Raw genomic sequence first — 27910 nt, 5'->3', positions numbered from 1 at the left:
GATTCCAAACTGGAATATCATAACAAATAGACCTATAAGGCATTTTAATCATTTGCTAAATAACTACTGGGAATATTTAAGTATATATTGAATTTAGGCTTGCACAGTGTGATTCGAGCGTTTCTTAAAAATTCTAGGAACCTGGAAGAGGACTATAAAATTTTGCTAAAAGCAAAAGTCCAAAAAACAATCAACCAACACACACCACCACCACCACCAAACAAAAGTGACTTAATTTTGTCTTGTGAAAATCAGAGGTATGACATTTAAATCAAAGATTATTTGCAAAGACTAGGGAGATCTCAGATTGAAGTTGAAATATTAGTTTTACAGTAGGACACCATGCCTCCTAAGGTCAGGGAAAAGAAAAGACACTACATGCAAAATGAAGTAATAAGCAGGTTGTGCATTTTTAATCCCTTTGGAGATCTGTGTGTGACCTTGGGCATTATCTCCCTAGTGAACCCTCCAATCTCCATCTGCAGAATCTAGGTTGGATTTAGATAATTCCTAAAGGCTCTTCCAGTTTTACATTCTAGGAAAAGAAAGTTATATAAATCCTAGATGCCATAAATTATCACTTATGAGTATGGGAAAACCTGCTTATATAGAAAGTGTCACAGCAGAATAAAGTGGGGTTCACAGAGTCTATAGACTTTTCCACTAATATTGTGTCTTTAATTTTCTATTGCATTTTATAATGAGTGATTTTGTTTATGTGTTTTGGGGTAGTGGCTGAGAGGCCTGGTAGGAAGGTAGTAATCACTAAGGTATCATGATGTTATCTCAGAATGGTTAACTCACTGTACTAGGGGTCTGAGGGTAATAATACAGACTAGATTTTTTTTTAAGGCCACATAGCCCTTCCTTTGGCTCTCTAGCTCCTGAGATTCATTGAGCCATTATCAGTAAAGGCTTACCTTACAAAGGAGGTATTGATCCTCTACAAATACAAATGTTCCTTTACACTTTCAAAAAACTGTCTTGCTCTTTCTAAAGTCTACACAAAGTGTAACTTCAGGTCTTCAGAGAATGGGATAGCCCAGCAACAAAATTTATCATCCCACAAACCGAAAAGCTATCTCACATATCGATCTCCTTACAAATAAAGGGTAAGTGTGTATCTTCTCACTTGGGACCTCAGATAGGTTAGATCAGAGTTCTTGATATTTTCTCTTTTCCTTTCTTGGCCCACTTCTTTTCAGATTCATATAGTCGCAGTAAATGAGCATTTTGCCTGATCTCCCAAAACTCCCTGTTTAAATTATTTGGACTTCACCAAAGGTTTCAATAAATTCCTCAATAATAATGTTTACCAAAGATCAAGTATGAAAACAACAGAAATATAAAATAATTTTGAGAACAATTTGGCTATTGCCTCAAGTATTTTATTTCACTACCTTAAAGGTATTTTTCCCTCACTTTAGTAGATATGCTAACATATATAGCTCAAACTATTTGATTTACCCCAGATCTGTTTATACCTCAAGAAAAAATGAGCCCATTTTATTAAAATAAAGGATGAACATAACAATAAAAAAATAAGCTAATTAACAGAAGATTGAGGTGAGATATTATCTCCACATTTCTTTAACACCTGAAGATAAAGTTAGCTATAATCTTTCTCGTTGGGGGTTCAACCAGAATTGTCAAGCCAGCTGCTCTAAATGCAGGGAAAAGATGGAGCTGCTCAGGAAACTGCCTGCACTCCCAAATTTGTTGAGCCAAAAGACGCAAGGTGCTTTCTTGTGGACTATGTGGAGCACACAGAAGAGAGGTCCACCTGTAGCTATTTAAATTCTTACCAAAAAGATGGTGCCAAGGGTGATAAACACCTTAATTAGTTCTAATGAACTAATGAAGCACTATATCATCTCTGATTGTGCTGAGGTGACTACAGTCCATTTTACACATAGCAAACAGAACAAATCAGATGACAACACACTTTTGCTTAAGACCCTTCTACTGGCTTCTCATTGCACTTAGAATAAAACCTAAACAACTCTAACCTGGCTTACAAGGCCCTAGGTGGTCAGGCACCTACCTATCCTTCGGACCTATGGCAGGTTGCTCTCTCCTTCACTCATGGTAGGCTCCACACCGATCCTCTGACTCTTCCCCTAACAGGGAAGCTCACTCTGCCTTTCTCTAACCTTTTCTCCCTAAGGTTCTTCATCATGGATTCTTGTCTTACACATATCAATTTAAATGTGACCCCTGCAGACATATCTTGCCTGGCAAGCCACTCTAAAGTAGTGACAAAGACTGTCCCCTTGACCAAAATGTAGGCTCCTTTGAGCCCACTTTTTGACTAGGCCTTGTCTCAGCCCTATACTCAACCTGGCTAAGATAGTCTTAGCAAAGAATCTTACCAAGTTATCCCTCCATCTTTGATATGTGATTGCCCCTGGCATCTGATCAAGTTCTTCATCCCTCACCATTAATGTCAAAGTCTATGGCCTTCCTTTAATAAGACTCTTGTTTGTAGTTTAGTAAGTTCATTAAGAATCCCCCCACGTTTGATATCTCCTCTTAGTAATCTTCACTTCACTGACCCCACATTCTGCTCCCTGGCTATAAATCCCTACTTGTCTCTGCTGTATTTGAAATTGAGCTAAACTCTTTACCCTAATGCAATAATATAGAATAAAATCTGTCTATTGACTTTAATGAGTGTCTGATTCTGTTTCTCTTTGATAGCAGCCACCCAATCCTCTGCTGTCAAATTACCCTATTTTAATTCTCTGCATAGAACTAATCTCCATGACATAATGATGGCCATTTATGGTCTATCTCCTTACACTACGGTGTGACCTTTGGGAAAAGCAGGGATATTGTTTCTCTTGATTCCCACTTCATCTCCACCAGTGTGTTGAGCCTAGAAACCTGCTGGCAACGGCTATACACTAAATAAATTTTGTTGAGTAAGACAATTTAAAAAATTATATTTTCATGGTTTATCTAAATGGGTATGAAAGCATGTAGAAGAGAATACTGAAAGTTATCATTACACATAAGATCTGTCCACAAAAGGCAGAAATAAATACCACAAATCTTAAAAGTTGTTTCCTTTGGTTTCTTCTTTAGAAATCACTGTATTTTCCAAAGTTTCCACTGTGTGTTTTACTTTGAAAATCAGAAAAGCATTAAAAAAACACTAAAGAAAAAAAAGTGGCTTATGAATTACCAATTTTAGTTGGTTTATAATGTGTTTCTTCAAGAGAAACCTTTTCCTTGCAAGTTCTCAGATTATCAATTCTGTGCCAAGAGAAAGGCCCATAAAAAAATAAAAAAAAGTAACGAGCAAATTTTCACAGGAGAAAAAATTGTCAAAAGTTGTATTTTCTTCCTTCAAGTTCTAAAGCCTGAGAGATTTTAAGGTAACCAAGCAAAAAACAGAATAGAGGAAAGGAAAAAGAGGATAAGAGTCCCATACTAGATATCACATCTATTCAGGAGAATCAAGACAAAATGCTGTTTTTCTGGAGTGAACTGAAGCAGTAGTGAGTAAGCACGAGTGATCTATGTGACACTGTTAACCAAGTGCAATAATCTCAACAGGAACAGCAGGACTCTGCTTATTGCACGGTTTGCCTCTACTCTTCAGTGTAATCTCGGATGTCCATTATGGCATCTATCTTTAGTTTGCTGCTACTATTTTTTTTGACAATTACTGTTGGTGTTTAATCATCTCTCTTTACATGACAACATACAACATCGTCAGATTGCATAACATGAAGATCAATTAAGATAATCAATTAAGATAACACAGAATGAAAAACAGCTCAAACACATTTCTCGAAATAGAAAAAAAGTTTTGGTGGAATCCACTGGATGAGCTCTGGCCTCTGAGTTTTTACATCGGCTGTCTGTTCCCTCTGTCTGTTGATACTTTTTTCACCAGAGAGTCAAATGACTTGCTTCCTCCTGTTCTTCAGGTCTTCCAGTTTCATTCTCAGCAAAGTCACCCTGACCAACTATCTAAAATCAAAATCCCTCAACATTCCCAATTTCCATTCCCTGCTTTATTTTTCTTCTCAGTACCTATCACAATATATAATATCCTATACTTTGTTTATTGTCTGTCCACCCCAAAAATGCAACCTATATGAGGGCAGGTATAATGGTCTGTTGTATTACTGCTGTAGTACCAGAGAATTAACTTGTTGAATGAATGAATAATATGAATGAATTTGCCACTGTTATCATTTCTGAGAGTGAGTCTTAGAAGTATAATCTATCGATGATTCATACCCTGCAGTACGGGGTCACTAAAAATCTTTCTTGTGATTATAAACAGATCCCAGAATTCAAGGACCTGTAATTTCATAGTTGCTTCCATACTCCTGAACTCTTGAGAGATGGAAGAAAATCTCAACTGAGGCAACCAAGGAGCCATGATATTGGCTGCTATGGACCACTGAAAAAAATTATATGTAGTGGCAGGGTATGTAAAAGGTGCTGTCTAGCTCAGAAAACTTTAGAACTTTCCCCCATGAACAACTTCCCCTTCGTTAGTAAGGTTATTCTACATGGGTTTTCAAAATGAAAATTGTTCTTGTTTTAGTTTGAGTGTCTTTAGAATGTTTGACTTTGGTCTCCTAGAGGAAATGAGGACAACTAGTTTCATTATCTACAAAAACTGAGTTTCACAGAAAGACCCTGATTAAAAACAAAATAACAACTCTTGTTCATAAGAATAACAAGTGCATAAAATTTCATTTTATCTTAAACCTGAGCATGAACAGTGCTCTTTAAACCATAGTGGGTCATATTGTGTAATTTCTCACTAGCCAATATTATGGGCTGAACTGTGTCTTTCCAAATTGTGTCTCAATCCCAGTACCTCCAAAAGTGACTGTATTTGAAGATGAGGTCTTGAAAGGGCATTTAAGTTAAAATGAGGTCATGAAGGTAGACCCTAACCCAAAATGATGGTGCTCTTATAAGAAGAGAAAATTACAACAGAGACAAGACCATGTAAAGACACAGGGAGAAGACATCTATCTACAATCCTAGGAGGGAAGTCTCAGAAGAAACAAACTTTGCCAACACCTTGATCTCAGATTTCTTACTTCCAGAATTGTGAGAAAAGCCATCTAATCTGTTGTAGTTTGTTATGGCAGCCCTAGCAAAATAATATAGCCAACAAAGAAATGCCAAAGACTGTCATCAGGGTAAAATACTTAAAAAGAGGTAGATTTACATTTCAGCATTGTTTTGTTCTCTCTCCAACTAAAAGGTTCACTTTAGACAGCTGCTAGTTTGTTAAGGCTTCAGATTTACTTGGCAGTATCCATTCATTCACTTAAGAATCTAAGAAGTATTCAGGATACTAAAAACTACAAGAGGAACAGAAACTGAATGGTCCTATTCATAAAAATAGAAGAACTATAAACCTTCTCAGTGAATGATTTTGCAATGCTACCACATTATCACTCCCTCTCTCACTACCTTTATACCACAGTTTGGTTGACAAGAAATCTCACCAGAGATGGGCAGTGCTATTTATCCAAAATAATCAAAACTATTTTCACAGAATCATGTTCTTGTTCTTTTTGTTTTTCTTGTTACTCTTTTTCTTTCCTTTCTTTCTTCTATTTTTCTTATATTCAGCATTTTTTTTTAATTTTGAACATTATCATGCTATTTTGTAATTCATGAGGGATAATATTCTAAAATAACTTTACTAGTTTCTGGAAAAGAATCAATGATTATAAGAAAAACTCCTCACAGGATAGGGTAAAAAGTAATTTAGCTGACTAAAATAATGACATAAATTCTGTCTCCAAACTTCAGCAATGGTAGAAAATCCTTGAAAACACATAAAAGGACTATTAACCTAATGATACTTTATATTATTTTTGAAGTGCCAGTACACATAGAATTGCTACCTTTTGAAAAACTTTTCAAAAATTGTAAAGAATCAAATGTAATCAAGACCAAAAATTAGGAATTTATTTCTTAAAAGTTGCAAATAGTCTACAGGGAGTCTGGGTGGTTCATTAGGTTGGGTATCTGACTTTGACTGAAGTCATGATCTCACCGGTCAGAGTTCGAGCCCCTCAGAGCTCGAGCCCAGCGTCTGGCTCTGTGCTGACAGCTCAGAGCCTGAAGCCTGTTTCAGATTCTGTGTATCTCTTTCTCTGCCCACCTTCCCTCTCTCTGTCTCTGTCTCTCTCTCTCAAAAATAAACATTGAAATAAAAAAATTTAAGTTTCAAATAGTCTAAATTACTAAAGTAACATTTTATGGTTAAACAATCCATAACATAAGCCTTAGTTAACATTTAAAATACACTGAAAAGATTTCCTTACCAATATTGGGGTGCTTCAAAAGACGGCAAATTCTAGCTTCTCTTTCCAGTTTCTGATGATCTGTTTAAAAAGAATAATAAAATAAATCACAGCTCTTAGCAAAAAAGATAACAAGACAAAAAAAAAGCATATCAAAATGACAAAGTCTTTACATTTATTGATCTTTTGATCTCTTTTTAAAAAGTGATAATTTGTAAGCAGGTGAACATAGCATAGTTGAACAATTTAATTTTCTTTCTTTTTCATTGGCTTGATACTTGATAGAATGAGATATAGAACAGAGCTGAATTTAGGTAGGTTGGAGAAAACAGTGAAAATGGCACAATAGTATTCTTTTACCTTAAGTATATATTATTACAACAATTTACATAAGCCAAAATAGACATACACATTTAAGCAGAGGGTGCCTATCTAGACACTGGAATGCCATGGAAACAGTGCTAAGTAGGGTTATAGTTTGTCCCTAATGAAAAGGATTTCCTGTCCTGTCATATTTTCTATCAACCACTCTTCATTGTTGGTTCAACTTCTTAGGTTTATGATGTTCTTCCTTCTATCAGAGACTTCCAAAAATCCCAAATTGCCTGCTTATCTTCACCCTTCTAGGTATCCCTAACCACTTCTCTGAAAGAGCATGACTGCTGTAACTTGCATTTTAAGAACTATTCAGACACTCTTCTTTGGCTTCTTTGTGGTGGTTCATATGTATATATTTATAACCAAAATCAATGGCCACATTACAAAATAAATGGCAAAAAAGAAGAACAGGGCAGAAACACATGTTTCCAATAAGGACAGCACTGCAGAGTGGTCATTAGCTGAGAGCCTTACATAAATAACTGACTTAAATCTTACAATAGCCCTGTGAGAACAGGCAACATTATATCTATCTTCAAAATATAAAAAATAAGGCATAAAGAGGTTAACTGATTTGCCCTAGACTATAAAGTTAGTGGCATCTACCAAATCAGTTCTCATTAAGTAGAATCATAAAAGAGCCTTAAGAGAAGGAGGGGAACACCCATCTAACTACCCACATATGGTGTATACCAATCATCCTCAACCTCTGTCGTCTCAGAAGCCCTTAGCACTCTTAAAAATTACTGAGAACCCCAAGGAGTTTTATTTATATGGGTTAGATCTGTTAATATTTACTCTATGAGAAACAAAACTAAGAAAAACATTATATATTAATTCATTTAAAAATAATGAACCCATTATATTAACGTAAGTTACTGCATTTAGTTTTTAAACATTTTATTTGGAATTAACTTACAGAAAATTTGAAGAACAGTACTAAAAACACTTATATACAGATAAATTTATTAACATTTTACCCATTTAAAAAAATCATTTATGCTCTTTCCCTATGTATATATGTCTGTGTATAGTTTTACACATATTTAATTAATATACAAATATACATACAAATAAATGGGTTTATACCTATTTTTTTCTAAACTATTTGAGTGTATGTTACAAACATCAGGGCTCTTTTCCCCTAAAATTTCAGTGTGTATTACCTAAGAACTGTGATCTTCTCTTATAATCACAGACACTACAGTTACCAGCTTCAGCAACTGTCACATTGATACTTTATCATCCATATTCTAACTTTGTCTATTTAACCCAAGGATGCCCTTTAAAGGATTTTTCTCCCTTTAGTGGAGGATGCAGTCCAGGGTCAGATATGGCACTTAGTTGTCACTTCTCTTCAGTTTCCTTTAATCTGGAATATTTCATAGTTTTTGTCTTTTATGACCCAACAGTTTTGAAGAATTCCATCATATCTATCTTTGAAAAAGAATGATTCTCATTTTGGTATTGTCAAATGTTCGCTCCTGATTTTATTTAGGCTATACATTCTCAGCTAGAACATTTTCCTTCTCAGGCTATCACATCTGGAGGTATACATTGTCCAAACGCTTCTCAAAAGTGTAACTTTGATTACCAGGTTAAGGTGCTGTTGAATTTCTCTGCTGAATATTACTATTCTTATTTTTCCTTTGTAACTAATTAATATGTGATGAGACTTTTTATGGTCAGGAAAACATTCTGCTCTTCATCAAAATTTCCCTCTAGATTTAGCATTCAGTGAGGATTCCTGTCTGAACCAGTCTTTACTTTGATGGTAGCAAAACGTTGATTTTCTAACTCTAGCACAATAACATACTTTTCATGAAAAATACTGTTTTTTTTTAAAGTTAATGTCATTTTCATAAGAACATATGAGGACAGATAGTATCTATGCTTGCGATAAACATAGCATAATGTATAAACTTTTCCAATTATTATGTTGTACACCTGAAACTATTATAACATCATGTCAATTATACTCAAAAAATGATTTTGAAATGAAAAAATAAAGAGCAGCATGATTTTACATTTTTGGAAATCTCTTTGATGTCTGGCTTAATAGAAGACAGCTGTATTCTCATGTTTGCTTCTATATTCAATCTATTGCAATATGTTGTTTTGTTTGAAGTAAATGAAGAAAATCTGACCTCATAAGGTTATATAGTTGGAAAACAGTATTGTCACAGTCTTTTCAGATAATTGTGGATATTATGTTTTAATATTATCCCCAAACTCCAACAAGTGGTAGTTTCTTAAAGGTTAGTTGCCATGCGAAATCTGAAATCTTATCAATGTACTTCCCAAACCATACCAATGAAGTCATGAACTTTAATGTTTAAATCAAATTAATTTTCAACATTAATATAATACATTTTCTAATATAGTAAAATTTTACTCCGTTACATTAAAATTCATTGTTCTTTCTTGTACTTCGAATCTTTTACACCAAGGCATAATATTATAATGTGATGCACCAACCATTTGGAAAATACTGGTTTAGTGCATTATGTAGTTCTTCCAAACACTGACACAGTTTGTTACCTACTATCATAAAAACAATTGTTAATATCACCACTAATATAATCAGAACAATATTTAAAATTTGGGAATTCATCACATTCTCATGGGTAAATATAAGTTTTCCAAAATTCTAATTTTTGTTTGAAAGTTTGAATTGTGTTACTAGCAATAAATGTCAATAGTTTTCCTTCAAGCAATAGGCTCACTTTGTTCATTTTTGATAAAATGTCTCTCAAAAACCTAAGTCTGAATAATCATAACTAGTTTTTCAGTTGTAATTTCAAGTAAAAATGGTGTTCCCTGAGAGTACCTAGTTCAGCTTCCAACTCAAACAACTACAGGGTACTTTTCCTTAAGACAACCATTGTACCTCCGTATGGAGCCTGAGCGCTACCCATTCTTATCATTTAATCACATAGAATGTTGTAATGTAAAGATGTGTGATCAAAGGTCAGGATTTAATAACAGTAAATTGGCTCATTAAATCCAATCCTCAGTGAAATAAGTTTTTGTTTTTTTAGTCTATAAGTGTATGATGCTGAAAAACACAGACTATATAGTTTGATGCTACTGATTTGATTCACGTAAAGGTGCCAGCAACTTTATCTACTATTTCTTATGCATCATAGGTACAAATGTCAACACACACACACACACACACACACACACACACACACACCACAGAAGCATACAATATCTTATGTTTATTATGAAAATAGTTTTGACCTTGTAGATCCTCTAAGAGGGTTTCAGGAACTCCTGGGTCTATAGACAACACTTCTGAGAATCAATGGAATATTTTACAAAAAAAAAAGAACCTATTTTACATAATAGTTTTTTGGCAATTTTGAAAAATATTTTAAACATACATAGTGATTTTTAAGTAATCTCTATGCTCAATGTGGGTATATAATGTTATTAATAGCTCAAATAGAAATAGTGTTTTAAAGAATCAGCATACCATTGTATTGGATCTAGCAATGTATCCATTGTATCTGGATTACCAAATATAAAGGCAAATATTTTCTCCCCTTACCATTATCTGAAACTGTTAGTGCTTCAAAAAAAATGTAAATTCTTCAAACCCCCATCTCTTTAATAGGTTCTCATTCTTAACACAAGCTCCTTCTAGAATATTCTCATTTAGAAATACACAAGTAAACATAAAAGATTAAACCTGACTTGAAATTGCATCTAGACCATCTTAAATTCCGTAAAGTGTCATATGTAAAACACTCCATGATGAGTGTGGAACCTACTTAAGATTTCTCTGTCTCTCTCTCTGTCTCTCTGTCTCTCTCTCTCTGCCCCTCTCCCCTGTTCATGCTCACTCTCTCTCAAATAAAAAAAAATTAATTAAAAAAATGGCAATGAATATATCAGCTAGGGTTGGAGGTCTCACCTAAAGTCTTGACTACAGAAAGATCTCTTTTCAAGCCCAAATGGTTGGTGGATGTTGAGCTGAGGGTCTTGATTCCTAGCCCTCTGTTGGCTGGTGGTTGCCCTCACTTCCTTGCTATGTGTCAACATGACAACTTGCTTCATCAAAGGTACTAAGGTAAAGAGTCTACTACCACAGTGGAAGTCATCATCATATCTAGCCTGATCACAGAAGTGCTATTCCATCACATTTGCTATATTAAATTAGTTAAAAGAAAGTCATTAAGTTGGCCCACTTTTAAGGGGAGGTAAATATATAAGGGTGAGAATACAAAGAAGCAAAGATCACTGGGGCCATCTTAGAGGTTGTCTGCCACATCTAACTCTATAATGGTACTGATGTTTTCATGAGCTTTTGCTTCACTTACTTTTTCTTCCATACAGTCACATAACTTAGTGATCTCCTACAATTCTTGAGGCATTCTGCGCTCTCCTACTGGGGCATGTTTGACATCCCAAATACCCTAAAGTTTTCATTAAAACGAGAATTGAGCAATAATGGACATGCTTCATGTTCAACATCCAGTTTACAGCTTTTCTTTAGAGGGAGTAGGTAGGTGAGGAGTGATTACGTGCCTATTAATACCAAAAGCACATTTCTGTATTTATCCCTGTAAAGAGATGATTGAGTTTTACATTTAAAATTTCCTTCACTTTTAATTCACTCAGCAACAAAAATCCTGCATCCTACCTCATCATTCCTAGCTCTCACAACTACAGTGGTAAGAGGAAAAGACAGATTATAAAAGGTAAGACACCCATAATACCATTTATATCACCATGTGAACATCATATTTTCTTATCCACACACCCTGCAGCTACTGAAGAACCAGCTTCATTTATCATTTGACATTTATTAAAGTATTCAAACTACAATAGTTTGACTTTTTTCTTCCTTTGAAGCTCAAGTCCACACTGTTATAATGAATAAAAATATAACCCTTCAGGCAGTAATATTGTCAGGTCTGATAAAATACATGTTATTAGCAATGGATGGTTGAAGATCTACCATACAAACGATGCCATAAGGAAAAAAGCATAACGATGCTAAGAATGGAGGAAACTAATTTCATATCATATGGAATTACCTAGTATAAAGATCTCTGGATTTAATTTTTTTTTAATGTTTATTTAGTTTTGAGAGACAGAGAGAGAGAGAAAGCATATGAGCAGAGGAGGGACAGAGAGACATGGAGACAATCTCAAGCAGGCTCCAAGCTCTGAGCTGTCAGCACAGAGCCTGATGCAGGGCTCAATCCCACGAACCTCAAGATCATGACCTGAGCCAAGTCAGACGCTCAACCGAGACATCCAGGCACCCCAAGATCTCTGGATTTTAAAAGTTTCTGAGAATTTTGAGAAAATGTAATCACTTTAAGATACTTAAGTCAGCTTTGAGATATTTTTGGAGACTTTTTAAATTTAATAAGATATTTTATTTTGAATGAGGTGATAAATGTGAATTTGAACCTAATGAAGTAAACCCTTCACTCCTGTTCCAAATCAAAATTTAATCTTTATGGAGAATAACTCTCATCACATATGGAAATTAAAGGGCTAGCCTTGACTCTCTTTCACAGAGTAATAGGAGTATCACTAAAGCTACATAAAGCAACAACTTATTTATCTGGCAACACGAGAGAATGAACTTTCACCAAGTTAATTTCAAAAGTAACTACCCCACAAATGACAAACAACTTAAAATGTTAACCTCTTGGGGGTAAATTTAACAATCATTGCTTTCTTAAGTAAATGACATATACAATAATTTAACTTTTGACACCATAGGGTCATCATGATTAACGCTAATTATTACTCTGCTATAATTCAGTGAAGTCCTCAGAGGCTACTGAGGTGTGAAAGGCCACAGGTTATCACTCTGTGTTCAGTCTGCCCCCGACCCTTCAATGTGGAATCACCTTGTGAGGACAGGCAATGCCAACGGATGGTTTGGGCAGGGGAAGGAGGTTGACTGTCATAACTGGTAAGTGTTTCATTTCTCTCTCTAAACACACGCACACACGCACACACACACACGCAAGTGTAAACTAATACAACTTAAGGAAGACATGGATTTGCCACACCCAAGAGGGTTAAATTCTTCTAGTTCCTCCTCCCCACAGATTCCCACCCATAAAATAATGTTATATACCAGCTATGGAAGACTAACTCCTCATTGTCCAAGAAAATAGAATGTTTAAAATCCAATTTCATCATTAATGTCTGTTCTGCCAGCCTTTTGCTTTGCCACCTGAAGCTGCTATCTTCCCTGCTCCTATTCTCCTTGGTTGTCCCTTGGCCCAGTGCTCCAGTTTAGTGCCTTAGATCTATCTATTTTTGAGAGCAGGTTAATCCTGCTTTTCTGCCTTCTCCACTACAACCAACCGAACTTGATTCTTAACTTTGTCCCATTTGTTTGGTTTCTAAGAAACTACAGTCTCAAGTAAGAGACATCCCTGCTCCCCATCTAGAATCACACCTGGCTGGGTAACCATTTCCAGAAGAAGAAAGATTAAACAAAATGGATCTAAACCACTTTAAGTTTGTATTGTTACATCTTTTTATTATACCTTTTCTATTTCTTCCCGAGGTTTTTGTTTTTTTTTTTTTACTGTCCAACTCTTACTGCTACATAAAACAATTTTAGGTACACATAACAGGCATTACATAAACCTCTGTCAAATGAATAACTGAATTAATGATAACTTCCCCTTGTTTCATAATTGTTATGAGCTAAGAATGGAGGAAAACAGGATATAAAAATATAAAATAATCACGAATAGGGGCGCTTGGGTGGCTCAGTCGTTGAGCATCCGACTTCGGCTCGGGTCATGATCTCACTGTTTGTGAGTTCGAGCCCCTCATTGGACTCTGTGCTGACAGCTCAGAGCCTGGAGACTGCTTTGATTCTGTGTCTCCCTTTCTTTCTGTTCCTACCCTGCTTGCACTCTGTCTCTCTCAAAAATAAATAAACATCAAAAAAATTAAAAATAAAATAAAATAAAATAAAATAAAATAAAATAATCACAAATATCCTGGCAGTGATAACCTGAAGAGATCTTTTCTGAATAAAAGGCACAATTCTTAGCGCACAGATTCTGGAGCACGGTAATGTGGCTACTCAGAGGCCTTATTCATAAAGGTTTTAGAATTATATTTTGAGTACATTTTTCTTGTTAGAGAAATTACTTCAAGCTAAATGAGGCATTCCTTTAGTAGGAATATAGATTCTGTCCATTTAAGTAGGTCACATTTAAAACCACACTGTAAGATAGAAGGAGCTATTTAAAGGGGTTACTTCATTACAAAACCTGAGCATGATGTATATGGATTTAAAGCTGTCACATTCATTTAACAAAAGGTTTTTTAAATTCACAATTAAATATTATCCTTTAATTTTATCCTTTTATTTTAAATGGGGCTTAATCCACATCATAAATTAGATTTTTTTAAAACTATTTGACCTAGATTCTGACATTGGGTATTGGTCACTTCCCATTATATTCTGCTTCCCACTAATACCATGGATAAATCAGTAAGATTCTATAACTATATAGAATGATGTTCTTCCTTTCATGGTAAAGTAGAATTAGATATATGTGCTAGAAGTTCATATATCTTAATTTAGGAGTGAAACCTTCTGGATAGTTTTTTCTGTGTGGGAAGCTCACACAAATGTTAAATTCTGAATTATGGTGTCAGTCAAACCTCCATTCTATATGGACTGGAAACCATGGTTTATGATTTATTTTTGTGGAAAACCCCTCTTCCCCTCATTTTTTTTAAAACATCCATCACATGGGAGATAAATCAGGCCTCTACTTCATTTTACCTTCTTTCTGCAGTTTCACCTGTGGAGGAAGATGGAATTGTCTACAGGTGCCAGAGAAATAAAAGGCCCATGATAAAAGTTCCTGATTTTGTAGAACTCTACACACAGAGACAACCCAGAGGATGGAAAGACCTCAGGTTTCAGAGTAAAAGAGACAAGAATTGCTATCTGGTTCTACGACTTACTACTAGCTGGGTATCAAAGTTCCTTGACTGCTCAAAAGATTCATTTATAAAATGGGCAAAAAATATCTAGCACCAGGCAGCATATCTGGCACAAAGTAGGTACTCAATAAGTTATGGTAAATCATTACTATTTTTCTTATTACTATAAATCTGTTTAACTTTAAAAAAACTAAATTCCTAAATTAATACTTACTATTAATTCTATCAAGTATTATTCATTTTACATGCACTCTAATATACTATGAAAATAACTTTTCCATAAAATCATACATTTATGCTATTTAGGCAATTGACTAATGATGGGCAAAAACTTAAAAAACTATGGACAAAAACTCATAGTTATTCAATGTTATTGAATATTCTAAACATCTCAAAAATAAAGAATACAGGAAGAAAATTTTGAGTATAAAATTTTTAAACAAATTAAACTGATTCATTTTATATGCAAACTATTTTTTTACCCATTCATTTCACACATCCAGAATGAATGGGATTCTGATAAATAATTTATCATATGATATTTCAGAGATAGCTACTGGATAATTTAGCCTATTTTCTAGGAATGTAAAAGAATAAACAGTGAAATCTGATGGCACCACTCTTAAGCTGTCCTGCAGCAGAAATATTTTCCTGCCTCCATGAGAACGACATTGATTCAGAGACATAACATTATATCTGCTACAAAAATAATGTTTTATATAAAATTATGAAATGTAAGACAAAATCTCTATCTTTTATAAGGCTCCGCTTGAGTAGCAATTTAAACAAGGCTATAATATCTACAGGCCTCTTAGAACTGCAAATAGTGAACATTAATTTATGTAAAATACTTTCATATAAATGTTTAACATCTGATTATACAGCATGTATAGAATATCTATATTCCTACCAAGAATGAAGGGTGGGAATACTCTGTGAAGACATATAAGAAGTCTTATGAGAGTCTGTTAGTAAGTAATCCTCTCATTAGTTCCATATAATGGGCTAAGAGAATTTGAATTGAGCTTTTATCCTCTGGAGGGAAGAGGGAGTCTTCTAGAATTTAGGCACAGGACACAGAATGCTGAAAAGAAGACTAGCTGGAATACAGATTTCCTCTAGAGGATAAAGGGAGGAGATGGACAGAAGCCTTGTTTATGCCCCTCATAGTACTAGGTGACATCAGCCAGCTCTTCTCCCAGATTGAAAGCCTCTCATGGTGTTGCCATCTTCCTCTTATGGACGTGACTCTGCCTGCCGCTGTCTCTCATTTTGCTAACATGGCAGCATCACTCATTGCATGTTCCAGGGAAGGGAACTTGTACCATAAGGGTCACCAATGGATACTGTCAGGAGAAGCAAAACAGGAAGTAAAAGAACAGGAGGGTGGTACCCAGAACAGATACATAGCCAGGACAAGTCTCTGCAGCAAGTCACAGTCAAGGCTTGTTCACAGGAAGGGAGCAAACTTTTTTAGATGGCATTTTCCCCCACATTTTTTTAAATTATTTTTTTCTAATGTTTATTTGTGAGAGAGAGAGAGAGAGAGAGACAGAGAGAGAGAAAGAGAGAGAGAGAAAGAATGTGAGCAGGTGAGGGGCAGAGAAAGAGACACACACAGTACCCGAAGCAGGCTCCAGGCGCTCTGAGCTGTCAGCACAGAGCCCAATGTGGGGCTTGAACCCACACATTGAGAGATCGTGACCTGAGCTGACATCGGAGATCAACCGACTGAGCCACCCAGGTACCCCTCCCCAACATTTTTATTTAAATTCTAGTTAGTTATCATATGGCATAATACTGGTTTCAGTAGCAGAGTTTAGTGATTCATCATTTACATATAACACTCAGTGTTCATCACAAGTGCCCTCTTTAATACCCATCAACCACTTAGCCCATACCCCATCCTCTTCCCTCCATCAACCTTCAATCTCTATCATTAAGAGTCTCTTATGGTTTGCCTCCCTCTCTCTTTTTTCTTCCCTTCCCATTCGTTCATCTATTTGGTTTCCTAAATTCCACATATGAGTGAAATCATATGGTATTTGTCTTACTCTGACTGACTTATTTCACTTAAAATAACATAATAGCTCCATCCACATCATTGCAAATGGCAAGACGCATTCTTTGTGATGGCTGAGTAATGTTCCATCCTACAAATATACGGCATCTTCTTAGATGGCATTTAGAACACAAGGTGTCAGACTGAGAGTTCACACAGAACAGATCGAGGACTCAATAGTATGACTAGAAGCTGTTCTGGCTCATGTGATGGTTAACATCATTAAAATACAACTTTTTTCTTTTTAGTTAAGTAGGCTTCACACTCAACGTGGGGCTTGCACTCATGACCCTGAGATCAAGAGCCTCATGCTCTACTGACTGAGCCAGGCAGGTTTCCCAAAACAAACCTTTATATAAACAAATTATGAGGATATTAATTGGTACATAATAAGAAGTAAAGTTATTTCAATTTATCTATATATTTTAGTTGTACTTCAATAATTTAATTCATTCAGCATTTAAAAAAATTATTCTAATCATATTCCTATAGAAGGATCATGAGATGAACTTTGTATAGTATCTCATTCTGCTCCCAGTCTCTAGAATTTGGTCTATACAGTACTCTCCCCAAGTGTAATTTTACTTGTGCTTTTGGAAGAATTTAACTGCACAATTCTATTCTCATGTGTAGGCATAACAGAGTTAATCACTTGAGACAGCGTATATTAAAATCTTTTAAACTTACTACCTAGAGACTAAAAGGACCCAAAATAGAAAAAGGCATACTGAAGATAAATACAATCCATTCTTTACCATTTTTTCCAGTAGCCCAGATGATTTTTATAGGCAGTTGCATACTAACACAAGAGAGCCTTTCTTCAGGGATTTCACAATAAGAAAAATAAATTTTTCTTGCTGTGGTAAACATACGTTGCTATTCTTAAATATGTTTTTTCTAATAACTGAATATACACAATTTATTCAAAACATGAAAAGTATAAAATATATAATTTTCCACAGGACATTTTTTCCTTGTGTAGTTTCATATTAATACATTAACAACAAAAATAAAAAGATAACTTTGGATAATAATTTAGAAGAATGAAATAAAGGAGAAACACATGGTCTTTTACGGTTCCTTTAAGCATGTGGAACATTCAGTTAGTCACTTTTCTGTTAATGAGTTTCCCTCAGAGGGAACTATGAAGCTAATGAATCTTAAACTTCAGGACCTTTCAGATGCATGGGTCCCTATAGGATCTTAGCTATAGGATCATATGTTCTCATAAAACTTACAAAACAAGATATTTTAGCACAATCAATTATGATCATTATCTCCTTCCACTGCCTCTTCCCTTCAATAATGCTCCCCCTTGTAATGAATGATGCTGAGTGGCCATTAACATTTTGAGATCTAGCTAAGGGCAAGCTGAGTCGAGGATACAATTTAGTTTGGATATAATGAAACCTATTTACCTGGTTCACAGCCACTTTTGGGTATAGTTGTGTTATTTTTAGTCATCCCAATGTAAGAATGCTTCCAGGAATACACCCACCTCCCAGCCCACTGTAGGATGATAGGACACTCCAGTATGTGAACTTGTACTACAAATCACCCCATGACTGTGGCTGTTCAGAGGAGAAAGAGTAATGTTTATTTTTTGCTATTTTTCTAAATTTTGTTTTGCTTTGCAATATCTGTCAACCTCTTAAAATTCATAATTTCTTGTGACTGTTTTCATTTTAATATATAGCTTTACTATTGAATTTCATTTTGTATTTGTAATTTTGTTTTCTTTTTTTAGGGAGAATTTCCTAAATTGTGTAATTCACAGGATCTACACTCCTTATTACAGTTACAAAAAAAGTATAAGAAAACTTATTGTTCAAATTCTGAATATAACAAAATCACATGCAATAGAGTTCTTCACAAAACTTCTATTAATTTTAAGTAAATAGACACTCATTTATATTATAAACCTATGTATTAAAAAGCTATACACATCTTACATTATTCATGAGTGACTGACCAAAGCAAAAAGATCACCAAGTTGAAAATCAGGGCGAAAAAAAAAAAATGATTTCCACTGCAAGCTCTGCAAGGAACTAAGGGCAGAAAAGAGCAAATCTTACAAAAGTGAAGAACTATATTTATTCCTCTCACCCCTATGAGAATATTACATATTTGAGATGATTTGTGTTTACATTTAGGGGGAAAAATTCCTATTTCAGACATGGTACTTAAACATATTTATTATGAACATATTTATTAAGCATTTTTATTAAGTAGACACAAGGACACTGATTGATGTTTTGGAAAATGAAGTAACTTATTATAATCTAACTACTCACGAACAAATAATTAAACTAGAAATCGCAGGTTTAATAATAATACCCTTCAAATTGGAGATGGAAGGTGAAACTATCATTTATTGAACTACACTCAAGTTAAAAAAAATAAAAACACTTAGTCTTGTCTCAACATTATTAATCACATATTTCTAATTTACCCACATCTTGTAGATCATTTTATTCCCTATTCACACCCACAAACATATATACAAACAGGTTTAAGATAGCCACTTAAATAAAAAAAATACTACTTAAACAAGATACTAAAATAAAATGATGGGCTCAGTTTTAATTGAAATTCTGAAGGCTAAAAACAATTGTCAGCTACAGGATGCTAAAACCATATATCCAGGACTTGTGAAGTGGTCAGTAGAAGGCATTGTGCCATTATGAGCTCATTGCTCACTTCCAGCTGTACAAGAGCAGGTGAGGAGACCATCAGGGAGATCTGTCCTGGATAGAGGTCCTCAGAGCACTCTGTATCTCCTTAACCCACACTGGAAAGTTGCTTATTCAAGGATACTAAATTGAGGGGGGGAGGGGTGGGTTTGAGAGAAATATTTGAAGAAGTACATCCCCTACAGTTTAAGAAAAACAAGAACAGCTTCCTATTTTAAACCGGACTCTGAAGGCATGAAATTTTGGCTGGCTAGCTGCCCTGGAATTGCAAAGCAAAGTAGGCTCTGTCATAATCAGGCTATACTTCTACCACTGGCAAGACAAAGATCCGCATTTCCATGAGCTAGATGGGAGCCCCTAGGAGGGACAGATTGTTTTACAAGGGACAGTTCCCAAGAGGACCACCCAGAGAGGCAATGTAACCCAAAAAAGGAGTGGAATGCCAGAAGTCCAGGAGTTGGAAAGGCAGCTAAAAAACATCCAGTCAGGGGAGGCATGGTCATCATTAGCAAAAGGTCACCAAATGGCGCCTAGGAGGAATTGTCCAGAAGCCCACAAAAACGTCCCACAAGATCAGAAATCACACATCTCCCAGACAGTAGTGAAATCAGACATGCACAGCTCCTTGTAGCTTTGTCCTGAAGGGCCACAAACAGCAACCAGTGAATGGGAGAGGAAGTGAGGTGCAAAGAGTATTGGGTACCACACCTCTCTCTGGTCGCTGGAGTCTCTCAAGCATGAAAGAGGCCAGACTTGGCAGAGGGGAGAAGTCTTAAATGATATTACACTGGTCAGGACTTTTCAATTTCTGCAATGAGACTATTGTTGTGATTCAAAGGAAGTGCAAAGCTCTAAGATCTGACCAAGACTTCCTCAAGGGCAGGAATGAACATTTACAATTGGTTTGAGAGAGCACGGGAAGGGTAGTTTCAGTGTGGTGCTAATGATCTGACTATAGCACTTTCAAAGAACAGTCAGAGGTCACAAATGTTTTAACAAATCTAAAACCATCTAGATTTGGATCTTTTTTTATAGATTTTTTTTTTAATGTTTATTTACTTTTGAGAGAGAAAGACACAGAGCGCCGGCGGGAGAGGGGCAGACAGAGAGGGAGACATCCGAAATAGGCTCCCAGCTCTGAGCTGTCAGCACAGAGCCCGATGCGGGGTTCCAACTCACAAACCGCAAGATTATGACCTGAGCTGAAGTCGGATGTTTAACTAAGTGAGCCACCCAGGCGCCCCTAGAATTTGAATTTACTAAATACTGTTACTTCTTTCACATTGCAGTCCTCAGCTTTCAGAGATCCATGTTCAATTTCTCTTAGAAGCAGAGCTAGGAAGAACAGATTACAACAGAATACCTGTGAAATGTGTGGAGTTTCCAGTCAGTCACCTAAAATTTTTCTAGATAACTTACAATTTAGAGCGTATCATCTTATTCCATCTGATCTTGAAATGATAATGCATCAGAAATGCAGGACAAGATTCCCTGCACTTAACAGAGTGTCATTTTTTAAAAAATTTATATATTTATTTATTTTGAGAGTGAGAGTAAGCATGAGCAGAAAAGTGGCAGAGAGAGAGGGAAAGAGAATCCCAAGCATGCTCCATGCATCAGTGTGGAGCCTCACACAGTACTGGATCTCACGAACTATGAGATCATGACCTGAGCAGAAATCAGGAGTCTGACGCTTAACTGACTGAGCCACTCAGGTAACCAGAGAGTGTCATTCTTAATTCATCATTCTAGATGTCATCCTTCAACACTCATTGGTAACAAATATTTATCTTTTGCCTAGAATTTTCTATCTCAAGTAAGTGCTGCATCATTTAGAACACGTATTTGCCATTGGCATGGCATTACAAACTGGGCCACCTCTAAAGCAAAAGCTTTTTGCAACCCTGCCTGGCCCAATGCTTATAGTTTCCAAGGAGGCATATTAAATGTCACCCAAACTGACTTTGGTTCTTTCTGAACTATAAAAGAGTAAGATGCTTGACCTTCTGTGGAAAATTTTAAAGCCATCAGGTAAAATCTGTCCCAGACTGACATACGAAATTATAAAAAAGATACCCACTGCCTAGCTGCTAAGTGTCTGTAGAGTAACACAGAAAAAAAAATCTGATGTGTGTCAATCCACAGGTATTCTGAGAATCAAAACAAGACTCAGTAACAGCTAGAAGGGGGCAGGGGAACCCTTAGGAGCTCATCATTTTTTCCTATCACAGTTAAATCAATGGCTACTTCTCCCCAGAGAAGGGAATCAAATGCCAGAGGCACTTAGGGAGAAACCCACACCATTTGCTCCTTAAAACCTGAGACTCTAGGAATTCTGCCAACTGACCTGGAAATACGGGACTGTGACCAGAGGCCTTTGAAGCAAGCATCCTGCATTAGCTTTTTGCAGTAGAATCAAATATGAAGCTAGAGTTCACCCTTGTATATTCCATCCTTGACATCTCACCTATCTCCTATACAAGAAATCTTTTTTCCCTTTTCACATAGCCTTATTCCTGACTTATTCGTCCCTGTCCCTGTTTACCTTCTTCTTTCACCCTAATATTATTTTTGAAAATCTTATTTTAAGAAATGGTAGATTCCAACTAGAATACACACACACACACACACACACACACGATATATTTCAGCTAAAATAAATATCATTTAAAACACCACTACCCAGATATACCATTATTTACATTTTGATCCATGTTCTGCCAGGTATTTTTTGCATCTACATAACAGACTACTTCTGACTTTAAAAATCATAGTTTATATACTTTTGTGAACTATCTGAATCTCTCAAGCAATTGCTCAATAAAAAGACAGACTGCTGGCTGGCTGGCTAAACAAATGAATGATAAAAGCTAACAAACCAGAATTTGGGGAGGCAGGAAGATCCTTCCCAGACAAAACTTACCCTAATCATACCAGATGCCCCTCAAAGCAATTTCTATCAAAAGGATGTGACTGGCTCCTCAAAATATTTGCATAAATGGTATAGTTCCCATGGAATCAGAGGGAAATTAATTATTCTATTTCAAAAGTTCATTTTGGGGGAGAAAAAAACCTGAGACTAATATGTAAATAGTGGACAAGCAAACTTAATTGTAGTCACAGAGGTAAAATGTCATATAAAATTTATAAAATTTGCAGGGTTGTATGAAAATAAAAACAAAATCTTCCATCTAAAATAGCTGCACTGTTTACTTCATTCATAATTTATTACTATGCTTTATTCATCAATATCTACAGTTTGTCTTTGGGTAAGCCAAGAAGATCTATACAGGCTCAACACAAGTGATTACGACACAATTCCTGTCATTGTGGAATCTGCAACCCAAATGAGAAGACTCCTTTAGCTCTGATTTTATGTCCACATACTGGCCAAAATACAATGAAAAAATGGAAAAAAAGATCACTCAAAATCCAAGCTATCTCTATCATACAAACCACTCAAATGTTAGGAAATTTTTATTTGGCTAAAGTGGTTCTCCTTCCCCGATCTGTTCCCTGCGCCCCAACCATTCAATCTACTTCGTTTATTAAAGATGTGGCACCTAGCCATCCTCTACTTCATTCATAGCTTGCCAACATGTTAGGCTACTTCAACAAACACGTGGATAACTCATCCACACACAGCTTCTCAGTTCCTTGACCACTTTGTCTCCAGTGATCTTCACTTCCTGCCCATTTCAGTTACTACTCTGGTAGTCATTCCTTGAAACTTGGTCATCCTCCTCCGGAGTCAGTAAGTTAAAAACCCTAATCTCCAACCACCAACTGCTCATTTTCCAAACAGTGTGTTCAATGTCTTCTAGGTAACTTTTCTTCAAAAGATCAGGAGCATCATCAGTCCACTGACTCCTCCACTTCTCCCAATCCATAGTCCTATTATTCACTTTCCTCCACATCCCTACTTTCCCCTCCAGCCATTTAAGAGCCTCAAATGTGCCATGGTCCTCCCACCTCAGAACCTTTGTGCATGCTATCCCCACTGCTGGAATACTCACTCCTCCTTTCCTTGTCTAATTTATACCTATTCATTCTTCATATCCTAAAACAAGTTTTTCTCAAAAAGACCATGTCTAACTTGCCCAAATCCTATATTATTTGGCTCTCAACATAGTAGAAATTCCACTTTGTTATTACTTGCTTCATTTGTTATTTTTTTTATTCAGTTGTAGTGTTTTTTGTTTTTGTTTTTTTTAATGATCTATCTCTGCAATAAACTATAAGGACCAGACAGCAGGATCTGTTTATTTCTTTGTTCACCATTTTATATCCCACACCTAAGCCAGTGTCTGACATATAATAAAGAAACAATAAATATTAAATGAATTTGTAAGTAAACAGGGAAAAAGTAATACAAATATGAAAGTAGGAGTAAAAAAACGGATGGAGATTACTCCTGATATAACTTGGCATACTTCCTTCTTCAGCTGGCTACAGAGATATGAGGATAATCTGGTTAATCAATCCAGAGGCTGCTGTAAGAATCAGACAAGACAAAAGCCTTCTGAATAAGAATGCCCTGTGTTAGCACTGGCCACTGGATAAGAACTGAGCCTAGATTCCAGAAAATCCAATGTTTGTTGGATTGACAAAAATGGGATTAGCCATTGTATTATCAGAAAACTAAAATCAACTTTATTTATTATATATTCAATATGTAATATGACATGATATAATTTTAAAATCTGAACTATAGGCCTTGAATTAAGTAACGAGTCAAGTAAAAATAGCTCCATGAATACAGGGGGAAAAAAAGTGGCTTTTCCTGGTGGCAAACATACAAACACACATACAAACCTAAAGGGGATATCTTACTAGTGTTATGTAGGAAATCTGCATAGATACACATAGAAGAGTATCTAGTAGCATCTTCATTCAAGCTCCAAAGATCAAAGCTTTTTTTTTTAACAGATGTGAAATAAACAGTTATGAAATAAACTACCATGAAAGTAAAGATTTTAAAAGCCACAATAAAATTTCAAACAATAGAATATTTTATACTTTGATAGTTCTGTCTAGCTGAAAATCAGATTACCTGAGGGTTAAGTGAAAGAAATTTTTTTGCATTGTCATTAGAAGTCTAAGTTATGTTAACCCATATCCCCCATTTAATAAAGAACAGTCCTATAAAAGAGCCACTTTTGTGTGACAGGCTGAGCCCCACAGCGGGAAAAACTCAAGCAGAGGAAGCAGCTAGATCAGGATGCTTTTCAGAAGGTGGGACCTCACTGAACATCAGTTTCCTTGGTGGTAAGACATGAAATCATAGCACCACAGGGCACGTGCAAGACTCCAAAGCTTTCTTGGCATCTATTCCTCCTCATGACATGGTGGGCTAGACTGAGATCTTTTCCATTTCAGTGATTCCATACTTGGTTCTGGAATTCTTAAAGTCTAGGTGGACACAAAGTACGTCTCACCCAAAGCCATTTCCCAAGTCTGATATTGTAAAAAAAAAATATTCATTTAAGTATAAAACACAAACAAGCATATAGGATTGCATATGCCATAAGTATATTGTGCAATGATCTTTCACAAAATGAATACACCCATGCAGCCAGCACCCAGACGAAGAAACAGAGGAAACCCAGCACCCAAAACCTTTCATGCTCCCAGATCCAACCTCCCACACCAGAGTAATCACTATTCTGACTCCTAACAGCATAGCTTAGCTTGTGCCTGTACTTAATATGAAAGAAATAATACAATGTGTACTATGTCTTAGTTTTATTTTATCCCCGGAGCATATTCCATTCATGTAGTACTGCTCTGGGGGTCTGATGTACCAATATCATTGAGATGAAAATTTGTTAAAATGAATGCATGGGTAAATGAAAAAACAAATAAGAAAGTATGAAAAGTTGTTAATGCTAAAGAGCTAATTACAAAGGCTTAGTAGTGTAACTCACATATTTACTTTATGACCACAACATAAACAGACAGTGGGTCAAATCAAATAGTTGAGGTTCATGAATATCCACATGCCAGAATTTAGTCTCTTATCCTCTTCTTTACTAAAACATGTTGTTTTTTTTTAAATGCTTGCTTCTCCCAAGCCCCTTTTTTTCTATTTAACTCTTTGCTAGATGCCTGCTATACAGACTAGTTACATATTGCCCAGTCTCTGCTCTTCTTGGTTAAAAAAAATCAATAATCATATCTAAAAGAAAACAGAAAAATACTAAGTCATATCCCTTACATGGATAAGGAGAGAAATCAAATTTTCAAAAAGTTACATAACTGAGTTTTGATAACTCTCATTTCAAAATCCAAAACAAAACAAAACAAAAAAAACAGAAGCCAAATCTCTAAATGCAAATTCAAAATTAAAGCACAAGCAAGGAAATATCAGCCTTCCATTACAATAGGAAATCTAATTTCTTAGAAATGCTCAGCATACATTCTTTATAAGGATATCAAACTCATAGTAGCTGTCAGATTTTTTTTTCCTTAGGACAAAAATAACCAAATCCAAATCATTTAGGAAGGAATAAAGGAAAAAAGAAGGAAGAAAGGGAAGGATGGCCTCTGTTAACACTCACAATGATGTATTTGAAGACCAGCTAAAAAATACTTTAAAGTATGTATCTCTAAGGCATGTTGGTAAGAGCTGTAATATTTGATGTATTGATGTTTCTTTTCAAAGGCCGATAAAAGTCAACTAAACACAAAGTGTAAGATAAATTTACTTAAAGATAAAAAATGGTAATAAAATTTTTAAAAAGCTTACTATAAACGTCCTTAATGGAACTAAGAACTTTGCCTGTCAAAGGCTTCATGTCCAATGGAAAAATTCTATGCAACTGTCCTGTACTAAAATCCTATCATAAACTTAACAGTGACTGAACTTTACCTTTTGAGGTCAGCTTTATTTTAATATGAAAATATTATTTCCAAATTAATAAAATACAGAATACGGCACAAGTCTATTACAAAGAAGTCTATTCATTTGTAGCTTGAGGAATTCCCTCTTACTAGTCTTGTTTGTTCATTATGTTTAAATTCTTAACTGGAAGAGTTAAGGGTTCTGTGGAAGCAGACTGTGGAGTGCAAGATATTTAAAGGGATCAAGACTTGTAAAAGAAAGGGGAAGGAAGGAAGGTCAGCAAGAGTGAGAACCTGAACTGTGACACAAGTCCAACAATACCTTAACTAACTGGACCATGGTACAGCCAGCTCTCTGCAGCTGCAGCTGATCCCTGATTGTTGGAACCTCTACTGAATGCCTACCCCACCTATGGCCAACAAGACATTTCATGGAGGGGGATCTAAATGGCCCATCTCACTCAGTGTCTGTCACAGTTCATTAATAGCACATGAGCTTAAAAAAAAATTGTTTAATAGGTCCAAGAAGCTAGGTGGGACAAGAGAAGCAAAGGACTTAGGAGTTAGACTTGCTCTAGGGTAACTACCCATTAGGAATTATCTAACTAGGGTCTGCTGCTTTTACAGATGAGGACACTGAGGTCCACAAAGTGGAAATCTGCCTGGTCACACAGAAGTACAAGAAAAAACGCTGTTTGTGTCATGGGAAAACCTGCCCTTGGCCTGAATGTAGGTGACTCCCATTAGGATATGGAATGATGACACCATCCTGTTTAGGGACTTGAGACAAACAAAGGCCTCCTAATGACAGGTCTGCCCTTTCTCTAGGGCAGGCGCTGGGCACTTGGCTGGCATGGTCTAATTAATCTATATCATCTCTCTGTGAAATAGGTAGGTCACAAAGATCATTGCCCTAAATTAAGAGTCAGACAATGAAATGTAGAAGAAAAAAAAATTCTGTAATTTTCCTATAGTCATTCAGTAAATTAAGGAAGTACCAGTAGAAGAGCAGGTATCTGGTCCCTGTTGACTGTATTTACTGAAGTAAATATTCAGTTTTATTGCTAGCTGTATTTAGCCTTAAGCTATATTTCTTTTCTTTTCCCTCTTTCCATCCCCCATGTCTGATACTTCTATATTAAAAATGAAAAATGAGGGACGCCTGGGTGGCTCAGTCGGTTGGGCGGCCGACTACAGCTCAGGTCATTATCTCATGGTCTGTGAATTCAAGCTCCGCATCGGGCTCTGTGCTGACAGCTCAGAGCCTGGAGCCTGCTTCCGATTCTGTGGCTCCCTCTATCTCTGCCCCTGCCTTGCTTGCTCGCTCTCTCTCTCTCTCTCTCTCTGTCTCTCTCTCTCTTTCTCAGAAATAACAATAATTTTTTTTAAATGAAAAATGAGATACACTATATACTCTTTATTTTCAGTGCAAAGACAGTGAGTGACATGACCAATCCCAACAGATCAGATCATTCACTAGTCACAGAAAACTTCAAGACTGTTCTGAGAAACAAAATCTGACCTCAAATTTTATCCTGAATCCATTCCAAGCCATAAATACAAGTGATCATATTACTGAGGGAAAAAAAATCATAAATACCCATTTAATCAAACTCTCTATTGAGATTTCAATGATAATTGAAATATGAATAAATCATTTATTTAGATGACTTCTGCTTAAA

At 35.9% G+C, this 27910-nt stretch overlaps 1 protein-coding gene across 18 annotated transcripts in view; it reads right to left on the bottom strand.

Moving 5' to 3' along the window:
* Window positions 1–27910, bottom strand: part of CAMK2D (calcium/calmodulin dependent protein kinase II delta) — a 310654-nt gene that overhangs the window by 203699 nt on the left and 79045 nt on the right. For all 18 annotated transcript variants that reach the window (XM_027063212.2, XM_027063289.2, XM_015074797.3 and 15 more), the window contains exon 3: window positions 6318–6377. In XM_027063212.2, coding sequence (XP_026919013.1) covers window positions 6318–6377 — 60 coding nt within the window. The remainder of the gene's footprint in view (window positions 1–6317; window positions 6378–27910) is intronic.

Source organism: Acinonyx jubatus, chromosome B1, assembly GCF_027475565.1.
Source record: "Acinonyx jubatus isolate Ajub_Pintada_27869175 chromosome B1, VMU_Ajub_asm_v1.0, whole genome shotgun sequence".
In the NCBI taxonomy this organism is placed as follows: domain Eukaryota; kingdom Metazoa; phylum Chordata; class Mammalia; order Carnivora; family Felidae; genus Acinonyx; species Acinonyx jubatus.
The sequence above is the reverse complement of the archived record's forward strand: the minus strand, read 5'-3'. Positions and strand labels throughout refer to the sequence as shown.